General features: G+C 48.5%; 1 protein-coding gene across 25 annotated transcripts in view; it reads left to right on the plus strand.

The window, feature by feature from the left end:
- CLASP1 (cytoplasmic linker associated protein 1) overlaps nt 1-12,041 on the plus strand; it is a 291,806-nt gene that overhangs the window by 274,399 nt on the left and 5,366 nt on the right. For all 25 annotated transcript variants that reach the window (XM_037734066.1, XM_017516071.2, XM_037734067.1 and 22 more), the window contains 2 exons: nt 6,238-6,444; nt 8,071-8,187. In XM_037734066.1, coding sequence (XP_037589994.1) covers nt 6,238-6,444; nt 8,071-8,187 — 324 coding nt within the window. The remainder of the gene's footprint in view (nt 1-6,237; nt 6,445-8,070; nt 8,188-12,041) is intronic.

The following is a 12,041-nucleotide window of genomic DNA, read 5'->3' on the forward strand; positions in this document are numbered from 1 at the left end:
ACGTCTAGAATTCCTGGATTTTTATAAGATGAAGGTGTCCTTGGATTTGGGTTTTAGCTCAGCAGATCTGAAACAGCCTTTTTTCCCAGAAGCTCACCATAGGATAATTAACTTTAACCTGAGTGGCAGTAGAGTGCGGGAGATGGGGAGTAGAGAAGGAAAACCGAGAGTTCTCACCATGAACCCGGCAATTGATTGCCTTGTCTCACCAATCCTTGTTGCAACCCTGAAGAGTGCCAGGAGGCCTTAGCTTGCTCCTGTTGAACCTGGAAAGCGACGCTGTCGACTCTTGAATTCTGTCTCCAAAGCCGTGTTCTTTCTACCCACTGAGCTGCCTCCCATCTTCTGGGGGATCTCAGACATCAATTCCTGTGCATCAGTGTTTTCTAACTTTGATACAGAATCATCCAGTGTTTTCTGACCTTTTATTTCTTCCCCCAGGTTTAAGAACAAAGTCCTAAAAGTTCCTCAGCTCTCAGGGAAGGTGTTGTGATACTTGGGCAGTGGCCGGGCGCGGTGGCTCACGCCTATAGTCCCAGCACTTTGGGAGGCCGAGGCGGGTGGATCACAAGGTCAAGAGATCGAGACCATCCTGGTCAACATGGTGAAACCCTGTCTCTACTAAAAATACAAAAATTAGCTGGGCATGGTGGTGCGTGCCTGTAGTCCCAGCTACTCGGGAGGCTAAGGCAAGAGAATTGCTTGAACCCAGGAGGCGGAGGTTGCGGTGAGCCGAGGTCGTGCCATTGCACTCCAGCCTGGGTAACAAGAGCGAAACTCCGTCTCAGGAAAAAAAAAAAAAGTTTAAACTCTGACTCCGTCATTCCACTCATGAGACTTTATTCTAAGGCAATAATACGGAATATTAAATGAACTTTATTTTTTTCCTGAAATACCACAGGGAGAAAAAAAAAAAGGAAAAAAAAAAAAAAAAAAAAAAAGATACTTTGGCAGTGATTTCTTACAGTAGAAAGCCAGCAGTTTCTGAGCATGGTTTCATTGCTGGGCCGGATTAGAAAAGAGAGGAACTGTCGCCTTACACTTTTTGCCATCCACTCAGCTGTGTGTAACTCAGCCACATATGTGTGCATCACATGCTTAGCTTTCCCAAACACACACGGACTCAGAGAAGCCCTCAGGAAGAAGAGCACCCCATCTGAGGTAACCCATTACCCTGACGGAACTCTTCCAAGAAACAGTGCCAGTCCTCCTCAGACAACTGGCAACAGGAAAAACCTGAGCTGAAGTCTCTTTTTCCAAAGAACTAGTCTGTTGCTTTTCCAGGGTGTTGCCTGGAATGGGACTCTCTGGGTCTTGTATAGTTGATTTTTCCACAGTCCAAGTTGATCATTTGTAGATACCCTGCCCTGCTCCTGGTTTTCTATACTAGCTTCTTAGGAAAAGTGTAAATCCATGTCAATGTGGCATGCTCCAGATGTGACTTTGTGAGTCATGAACGTTAAAAATATGTACATTGGGCTGGGTGTGTGGCTCATGCCTGTAATCCCAGCATTTTGGAGGGCTGAGGTGGGCAGATCATTTGAGACCAGCTTGGGTAATATAGCAAGACCCCATCTCACATAGTGAGACCCCTACAAAAATCTTGCAGTATTACATGTGCCTATAATCCCACCTACTTGGGAAGCTAAGGTAGGAGGATCTCTTGAGCCCGGGAGGTTGAGGCTGCAGTGAGCCATGATCACACCATCACATCATTGCACTCCAGCCTGGGCAACAGAGCAAGACCGTGTGTGTGTGTGTGTGTGTGTGTGTGTGTGTGTGTGTGTGTGTGTGCGTGCATGTACATGCTATGGGGAAATTAATTCAACAGCTATTTATTGAGCGCCTGGTGTATGTATACTGGATGCTGTGCCGGGCATGGGGATAGAAAGATGGCTGAGATAGGATCTTGCTTCAAGGAACTTTTAGTCTAGTGGGAGAGACAATTTCAGCAAAATATTTACCTGCAGTGATAAAATAAAGCGTACACATGATGAGGCTTCCTGGGAGCTGTGTTGAGGTGAGTGAGTTCTCAGGATAACTTGGCCAGGGGCATAGAGACATGGCTGGGCAGGGTGTTGGAAGGGAGAGGAAGGACCACGCAGGCAGGAAGGAGCCAGGCCTTCCTGAGGAACCTTGGGCATCTTAGAGGTCATTGGAGAGGAAAGACTCATCGTGATGTTGGCACTGGACCTCAGGGAAGGAGCTGGCTTACCAGTATTACCCATTCTTAGAACATTCAGTGTGGTGACTGGTCCTCTGTGGAGTCTCAGGGTCACAGAGCTCTGCCCCCCTCCCCCCCACCTCCAGCAACTCGGGAGCTCCCGGCTCAGCTGCTGTGCCTTCTGGTGGCACCTCTGCTGCTGAGCTCCACTCTGGCGTCAGTCCTCCACCAACACCTAGTTTGTGTTTTGTTTTGTTTGTTGCTTTTGCTTTTGTTTGAGATGGGTTTTCTCCATGTTGCCCAGGCTGGTCTCAAATTCCTGGGCTCAAGTGATCCACCTAGCACAGCCTTCCAAGTAGCTGGGGTTACAGGTGTGAGCCTCCGTCTCTGGCTTAGCCATCGTGTGTTTTATAGCTAAAATATACCAAGCTGGTTTACGTCTTCTGTCTCTTAATTCAGATAACTGTGAAAGTAGATGCCTTAAAATCCTCATTTTAGGAGTTTTGATTAAAAAATGGAAGCTGAGACCAAGGAAGTTTTTTGCCAGAGGATTGAACGAAGATCAATCCTGTACTCCTGTACTTCTCCCAGATGCTGAGAATGTGTTCCTCTAACTCTGGAGGCTGCCCTTGTTGGGGTGAAAAACTTTAAGGTCACGTGTACACATTAGGGTGCTTTCAGGTGACCTGTGTGGAAAAAGCTACTTTTGGCAGGAGTTTGAGTTGGCAAGAAAAAGAAATCCCAGTGGACTTCCTTCAAATAGTCCCCTTCCTGCATGTTTGTGACATGGAGTGAGATGTCGTAAATGTTGGGTCTAAGTTAACACTTTGGCTGGCAAGGGAAGGTCTGCTACTGAGGTGCCTGGATGAGGCAAGCAAGGGAGGCTGGCTGTGCATGGCCGAGGGCCCCTGAGCTGGAGGAAGGCCTGCAGAACACCAGAGAAGCCTCCTGCACACATCCATTGTTTTTCTGCCCTTCACTGGCCTCCTCCTGTCTAATCCTGGCCACCCACAGGAAGTGCATCAGGCAGCAGGTCTCTGCCATCTGGCTCCTTCCTGCGCCCCGCACCCTCTTGCTGTCCCTCTGCATAGACTACCCTCACCCTGCCCTGAACCACGAGAGCATGGCCACTCCCTCTCAGCTCTGTGGCCTGAGCTGGAGCTCAGTCCCTGACACACAGGAGGCACCTGGTCAGTGCGGGGTGAACAGACGTGCACACAGAGCACAAATGAGAGGAAAGACTCTTATGAGGTGCTTGAGAGTTGGACGTGACTTTTAAAATAAAATTCCCTTTCTACAGTGCTTTGTCCTTAAGCCTGACCTTCACATACATAGTGAGTACAGGTGAGTCTTAGGCGCTCTGACCTGTACACAGTAGTTACCCTTAAGCCATCCTGATCCGGGCCTGCATCGCGGATTCATACATAATCCCAGCCAGGTGGCTGCATTGTGGCCACTCTAGGGTGCTGGCTATGTGGTGATGGATGTGGTGATCTTATTTCATGAGAATCCTGGTCTTTCCTCAGTGCTGCAAGGACTTAGCAAGTCCTCCCGGAGAAAGTACAAAAGGCCTCCAACAAGAAAGAATTAAGGGAGGTAGGACCTCTTTAAGTGGGACGTATTCTCAGACAGGAGAATGAATTCTCAGTCCATCAGTAAGCACTAAACTCCTGGTAAATGCCCAGCTTGCTGGGTGCTTAGGTATAACGGAAACATTCCAGCTCCTGGCTGTTTGATAAGTAGAAACATGCATGGAAATAACACCAAAAATACAAAGCCATCTACATATGGTGCCATATGAGTGTCACAGACAGAACAGAAGTTGGGGGAAAGTGTCACCAGTCTGATAGGGAGGCCCGGGGAGGGGCTGGGGCACGTGTGTCAGCCACACCTGAGGGACAGTGAGTTTTGTAGTTCAGCAGAAGGGTTTTATGGAGATGGTGGGAGCTCAGGAGGAATAGTCATGATGACTGTGCTGGCTTCGCCGCAGAGCACCTCCCGTATGCTGGGGTGGGGTTCCCTTCAGGAAGACGAACAAGGTGCAGCCTGCTCAGGTGCACCGCCCTGCCACCTTCCACCCTGAGCCAGGGCTGGGCTGCCAGCTTTCCCTGGCCTCAAACAGCTTAGGTTGATTTTCTGGAATATATTTTCGTTGCTACAAAGGTTATATTGTAATGGTAAAAACCGCAACTACTTTTGCACCAACCTAATGTTCATTGCAATTTTTCTATCTAAAAAGTATGAAGAGGAAAATAAAGTTACCCACAATCCCACCACCCTGAGAGAAAGAGCATTAACCCTTGGTGCACTTTCTTCCAGGTGTATTGTAGTGATGAGTGCCAGGTAGTGGGAGTGAGTAGCCAAAGCTCATATGGAGCTTCGTAGTGAAAAACCCACCATCAGCAGCATGGCTGGCCCCAAACGTGTCCATTGCTAATGAGATGAACTTGGCTGTCTAGTGTTGGAAAAAATTTCCCTTTACCATTCCTCAGAGCAGAGCCGACACATGGACTCACACACACTCCCTGAAGTGAGCCCTGTTCGTGGGGCAGAGCAGCCCTGGGCTGAGGGTGAAGCCGAGCCTCATCTGGAGCCACAGCCTCTTCCCAGAGCCCCAGGAGGAGCCCCAGTGAGGGCCTCAAAGTGACCCAAAGCAGCATGTGTGGTCTCTGAGCCCCGGCGTGGGCCTGTCTGCTACACAGCTCAGGTGGCCTCTCTGTAGGTTTCCTGTCCGTTTCCCCCACGCTCCCTGGCTTCTACAGACTTCTTCACCCACTTCATGCCCATAACTAGAAGCGGATTTCCAGATGATCCGTATGCTGTTGCCATGGGCCTGTCTTGCCTCATCATAAGGGCTGGAATGACTGAAGCCGTGGGCTGGTAGTCTTCACCTTTTTGTTGTATGAAGTTAGAGCTGAGTTATTTTGAGTAGCAGAACATAATGCAGAGAGGAATCTGGGTGGAATGACCAGCCCAGCCAGGGCTGGCAATAGGAGAAAAGTATTCGAGTTCTGTTGTACTTTGTAAGAAAATACATGTGCGTATAACCCGGTGTCTGTCTGTATATTTCATTTGTATAATTTATGTACTCTGTGCCATTGATAGTAGTAAGCATCCTTCACGGACTGTCTACTGTATCTTGAGTACTGCTCACCATTCATTCTCGGTGACATCACCAAACATCTCTGTTTTGCAGATGAGGACATGGAGTGTTAGCATGGGGAATAGTGTGACTGGGACTTGCTCCCTGAGCCTGAGGCCCAGGCTTTTTCATCAGGCCTCCTGCTGTCTTCCTCCTTCCTCACTGGGTTTTGCATTTAGCTTCCATCTTTATTATAAGAGGGTCTTGTGGCCCTCCAGAGGTCAGAGGCTGCTCCTTTGACCATGAGACGGTCATTTCATGTACTTCCCTAAAAATGGAAGGCAAAGGGGACATCGTGAGCACAGAGTCCTAGAAGAGCAACTTTCCAGAAGAGACTTCTCAGGAAAACCCTTCCAGGGTCTTCTCTCTGCACCTTCCCAGCTGCCTGGCAGGTGGGCCTCTTCCAGGAAGTGCCAGCATTGAAGTCACTCTGATTTCCTCCAGGCCTCTTCCCAGATGCTCCATTTATGGGTGTCCCACAAGCCATTGGGAAGCCTTTCTGTATTCAAGTCCTAGTCTTCTAGGGCAGAGGTTCTCAATTTTAGTGTCTATAGGAATCACCTGGTGCTTACCAACATAGCTCACTGCACCCTCTCCTCCAGTTGGGGCCCACCTCTGAGTGAGCAGGTCTGGGTAGGCCTGAGAAGTTCCGTTTCCAAATGAGCGGCTGAGTGGGGGCCGTATGTGGAGTACCTTTTCTAAGGTTTTTGCCAGAATCCCTCAGACCTGCCTTTCTGAGGCCCACACTCCCCTTTAAAATCACCTTGCAAACCCCTCTGTTTACTTTAACAATTGAGACAAATGAGCAATGGCTGCCATCTGACATTGAGTGAGGTCGTTATTTTTTGGGCTCTGAAATCAGAAGTGATGTCTGGTCTTTTGCCTCGTACGGCATGTGGAGCTCACTCTTTGGGGAAACTGGGTGTTTCAGGTGGTGAGAGCGGCTGAGGAGGCTGCGTCCACACTGGCCAGTTCCATCCACCCGGAGCAGTGCATCAAGGTGCTCTGCCCCATCATCCAGACGGCCGACTATCCCATCAACCTTGCTGCCATCAAGATGCAGACCAAAGTCGTCGAGAGGATCGCCAAGGAGTCGTTGCTGCAGCTCCTCGCCGACATCATCCCAGGCTTGCTGCAGGTAGGTCCTCATGTTGGTTTGTCTGTCCCCAGGCTGTGTGGGCCACCTCACTCGAAGTAATGTAAGGGCTCTATGCTCCTCCTTCACTGGCGGGGACGGGTAGGAAAAACCAGGCGGGACCTGTGAGGCCGTGTGGCAGGGACACTTCACAGCTGTCCAGCTCACCCCCTCTCCTGAATGCACTAAGAAGACTTACCTGGCAGCTCACAGAATGAGCTTTCTGTTTACTGTAAACATATTTTGATCATTTTTTTGTCCACTCCTTCAACAAACCCTTACTGCACACCTGCTGTAGCCCCAGCCCTGGGCGAGGTGGACCATGGGGTGTAAATCAAACAATGGTCCTTGGTCTCATGCAGCCCACAAATACTTACTGAAACTCTTCTCAGCATGAGGCAGTGAGTAAGACAGACTGGCAGGAAGCAGCTGCGTTCCACTGTGTGGACTGCCTCAGGATTTTCAGCCTACTGTGCAGCCACGCAGACAATTACAGATGTTGCCATGGGCCACATGACAGTAGCGAAGTGGTTGGGGTTGGGGAGAGAGAGGGTCCGTAGAAGAGGTGGTTTCTAGTTGGCCCTTGGCAAGGGAGGGAGTTTCACTGGGGAAAGGTAGAGAGGAGTCAGCATCATATTTAATAAATGCTGCTGTTTGCTGGGTGCTTGGGTTGGGGATTAAACACATAACTGTTGGGGACTAGATTATTCCAAACAAAGAGAATGGCACAGAGGCTGAAGAGTCCTGCGCTGTTTGGAGAACAGCGGCAGGTAGCCCCAGTCGGGTGTGGGTCGGGATGAGGCTGACGGGTAGATGGAGGTCCAGTGCAAAGGGACATGGACAGCTGGGTGTGTTGGCTCACGCCTGTAATCCCAGTACTTTGGGAGGCCGAGGCAGGCGAATCAAGGTCAGGAGTTCGAGACCAGCCTGGCCAATAGGGAGAAACCCTGTCTCTACTAAAAATATAAAAAGTAGCCGGGCATGTTGGCACACGCCTGTAATCCCAGCTACTCAGGAGGTTGAGACAAGAGAATCACTTGAATCCAGGAGGCAGAAGTTGTGGTGAGCCGAGATCATATCATTGCACTCCAGCCTGGGCAGCAAGAATGAAACTCCGTCTTAAAAAAAATGGGACATGGACATCAGGGGCTGGCACCAGATGTTCCCCAGCAATCAGTGGAGGGTAGAGGGGTGTTGCTCACAAAAGTGAGTGTTGTTCTCATTTCTTTAAAGGCATTTTCACAAGGAAATTTGCTTTACCTTTGGGAGAAATGGTAACAAAGCAACTTAACTTTCCCCTTCATTCCCTTTTCTCATTCTGTCTCCCCTGCAATGTTTCTTGGGTGACAGCTTGTTACAGGTGGCGCCTGTGCAGATGCAGAGACCAGCCTGGGACTCGCCAGCCTCCTGTTCCGCACCCCAGAAACCAAGCTTCTCTTGATGCAAAGTTGTGACCTCTTTGGGGTGAAAGCTCTCTGGATTCCATTGCAGGGCTGAGGTCTACCCTGGTTGTTACTGACAAGTCCAAGGTTGAACTCTGAGGGCGTTTGTGGAGATGTTGATGAGATATTGACTGTGGAATGAATCTCTGATCTGGTTTCCTTTTTCTGTTCCCTCCTGGCTCTCTAGGGTTATGACAACACCGAAAGTAGTGTGCGTAAGGCCAGCGTGTTTTGCTTAGTGGCGATTTATTCCGTAATCGGAGAAGACCTGAAACCTCACCTCGCACAGCTCACAGGGAGCAAGGTATGGATAGTGTTACCTGGGCTGATAGGCACACCTGGGCTCTGCCAGCTTGTCATAAATCCGTTTGACTGCAGCTCTGATTCCAGACAGGTTTTGCTCATTGTGTTTTAGCTGGGCCTTATTTCTCCAAAAGCATTTTTCTAAATATAAGAAGGAACCGTACAGTGAAGTCAGTTTAAGGTAACACTGATGTTATACGACAGAGTCTGCCTTCACTCCTGTTTACGAAATGCTGATTTTGAGCTGCTAGTTTATTTCCAGCTTATTTAGAAACCAGGTGATTTTTCATGGAAACAAGAAATTGATCTGCTTGCTTAGCAGTTGCTGAATCAGAGCCGAGTCCCTCATGGGCATCAGTAGTGGCAACAGCTGGCTCTCACCTCGAGCCTGCCACGGCCAGCAGGGCAACCCTGCGCACTTTGCATGAGTTGACTCATGTTTACGGCAACATCCCTGGGGGATAAGCATGGTCATCCCCCTTAACCTGCCCCAGGGCACACAGACCTGACTCCAGGCAGACTTTTTATACTGCTGCCTCTCATGTTCCTTTAAGGGTGTCTGGAATTAGGGGGAAAAGATGGAACAAAATTGGATGTCATTGAAAATGAGAGCGGCTAGACTATTTATTGGTTTTAATTAAAAAAAAAAAAAAAGAAACTAACTCAAATCTGACATGCTAGGCTGGTGAGAGCAGATTAAAAACCCTGCCTCGTGCTGTGGCAGGGGAGGCACAGTGAAGAGGCGAAGCCTTAACTCCCAGAGAGGAGGCCGGCTGGGCCTGGGACCTCAGGGCTGCCTGTGGGGAAAGCACATCTCTGTGGAGTTTGAAATCCCCGCCCCTGTTTTTGTATAAACCACTCTGTCAGATGAAGCCAGTGGAAAGCACGAAACCAGAAGCTTCTGCTCTTATGAGAGGAGGGGACCGTTTAATTTCAGATTGAGCTGTTGCTTTGACACAGCTGGTGAGTGTCATAGCCAGAGCCTTGCTTCTGCAGAGTTCTGGGGAGGCAGAGCTCTGGCTGGGGTGTTGAGAGCAGGGTTTCTCCACCTTGGTTCTGTTGACACTCTGGGCCACCTTGTTGAGTTGGGCTGTCCTGTGTGTGGTAGAAAGCTTAAGCAGCATCTCTGACCACCACTGTCTATACGGACATGTGCCAATAGCACCCCCTGCCAATGTGACCATCACTGCCGTCTCACACATGGCCAGATACCCTCTGCGGGGAAAAATAATCACCTCTGGTTGAGAACCACTGGTCCAGAGGAGACGCTTTCCTCTTTTTGTAAACAGGAATAAGCAGATAGGCTGGAAGAGGTGTATGAGGCAGGTGTGCAGTGCGTGGTTTGGGAGCGACCTGATTCTGTTCTCCAGTTCCTCCTCCTCTCCTCACTCCTGCATAGGCTCCTCATCAGATCCCCTCCCTAATTATCTGAAAAACACTGAGGAAAAGTCCCCCCGCCCTCCTTCCTCCCCCTACCTCCATCAGGGATTTGTAGGTGATTCATGCTGACCGGGAGGACGTAGGAGATACAATTAACAAAGGGAATTAGATTTATAAAATAGAGAATTCATCCAAAAATAACATGAGTCACACCTTGGTTTTGTCTGGCACTTTTTACTTTTCTAAGTAAGAGAGTTGTCCCATCATCTCATTTGACCCTTTGGATAAGGGACAGAAAATCCAGGTGTTTTCTCCTCCCCATTTGGCAGTTGACCTGCTGCTGCCACTCTTGGTGATGCTTTGGGCCCAGAGCCCATGTTCCTGACCAGGAGCCAGCCCTTCCCTCCCCCAGTTACAACCTCTTGGTTCAGGGGTTTGGAGAGACTGGCCTTCACATCTTTCTGCTTTGGTAGCCTAGCTCATCCAGCCATTAATTTTTTTTAATTATTTATTTATTTATTTATTTTTGAGATGGAGCCTCGTTTTATCACCCAGTCTGGGGTGCAGTGGCACAATCTCAGCTTACTGCAACCTCTGTCTCCCAGGTTCAAGCAATTCTTCTGCCTTAGTCTCCCAAGTAGCTGGGATTATAGGTGTGTGCCCCCACGCCTGGTTAAGTTTTTGTATTTTTAGTGGAAACGGGGTTTTGCCCTGTTGGCTAGTCTGGTCTTGAACTCCTGACCTCAGGTGATCCTCCCGCCTCAACCTCCCAGAGTGCTGGGATTACAGGTGTGAGCCACCATACCCAGCCTAAATTTTTTTAATGTAATAGCTCTGGTGTGTTCATATAAACTTCATAGACTCAGGTACACATCTTCTAATACAAAGTCCCGCCCTTCCTCAACTAGATGGGTAGCTGGCAGAGCGTGGTGCTGTCTGTCTCGATTTCTTTGACTAGAAACAAAAAAAGTCAAGCCGTGGCTCCCTGTTTTCCAGTGTTGCAGGCCTGTCAGAACACCCTCTCCCTTTGCTTAAATGAGGTTGGTAAATGATACCAGGGTCTGTAGAAAGAGGTCTGATGAAGGGAAGGAACCTGTATAGTGCCTTTGGAGAGATGCCCCGTTGCTATGGCAGCAACACTAGCTTTGGGCTCAGCTTGCCTTCTGGTCTGTGCTCCCCACTTACTAGTTTTATGACCTTGAACAAGCATTCTTTTCTTTTTCTCCTCTCCAATACAGTCTTTTTATTGTGGTATAACAAAATTTACCATCCTAACTTTTTTTTTTTTTTTTTAAAAAAAGTCTCATTCTGTCACCCAGGCTGTAGTGCAGTGGTGCGATCTCGGCTCACTGCAACCTCCGCCTCCCGGGTTCGAACGATTGTCCTGCTTCAGCCTCCAGAGTAGCTGGGACTACAGGCGCCCGCCATCACGCCCAGTTGATTTTTGTATTTTTAGTAGAGATGAGGTTTCACCATGTTGGCCAGGCTGGTGTCAAACTCTTGACCTCAAGTGATCCGCCCACCTCGGCCTTCCAAAATGCTAGGATGACAGGCATGAGCCACCACGTCCAGCCCATTGTAACTGTTTTTAAGCGTATGGTTCATATTGTTATATAACCGTCACCACCATCCATCTTCGAAACTTTTTTCATTTTACAAAACTGAACCTTTGAACCCATTAAACAATAATTTACTATTTCCTCCTTTCCCAACCCCTGGCATCCACCATTCTACTTTCCGTCTCCGTGAATTTGACTACCCTAGGTATCTCATATAAGTGGAATTACATCATATGTGTCCTTTGTGGCTGACTTACTTCAGTTATCATAATGTCCTCAGGGCTTATCCATGTTGCAGCATTTGTCAGAACGTCCTTACTTTTCAAGACTGAATGATAGTCCGTTGTGTGTAGATAGCATGCTTTGTTTATCTGCTCATCTGTTGAGAGACCCTGGGTGGCCTCCACCTCCTGGCCCTGGTGAATAATGCTTCTGTGAACACTGGTGTACCTGTTCAAGCCTTTAATGTTTAGAGAAACTGCTACTGTTTTCCACAGAGATTGTGCATTTTGCACAAGAGTTCCGATTTCTCCACATCCTCATCGACACTGGTTATTTTATGTTTTTATTTTTTTATTGATTTTTCACTTTTCGAATTTATTTCTAATTATTTCTTTTTTTATTATTTTTTCCCTCTCACACTGACAACTGATAATTCTAATTATTTCTAAGAGTCATCCTAATGGGTATCTCATTGGTTGAAAATAAATATCTGAAGGCGATTTCTCATGTTAAAAAGATTATCCTTTCCCATCGAATGGTCTTAGCACGCTTGCTGAAAATTATTTGACTGGGCCAGAAGTGGTGGCTCATGCCTGTAATTCCAGCACTTTGGGAGGGTCACTTGAAGCCAGGAGCTCCAAACCAGCCTGGACAACAGCAAGACCAACAGCCTGGGCAACAGCAATAAATATAT

Source organism: Cebus imitator, unplaced genomic scaffold, assembly GCF_001604975.1.
Source record: "Cebus imitator isolate Cc_AM_T3 unplaced genomic scaffold, Cebus_imitator-1.0 Scaffold572, whole genome shotgun sequence".
NCBI lineage: Eukaryota > Metazoa > Chordata > Mammalia > Primates > Cebidae > Cebus > Cebus imitator.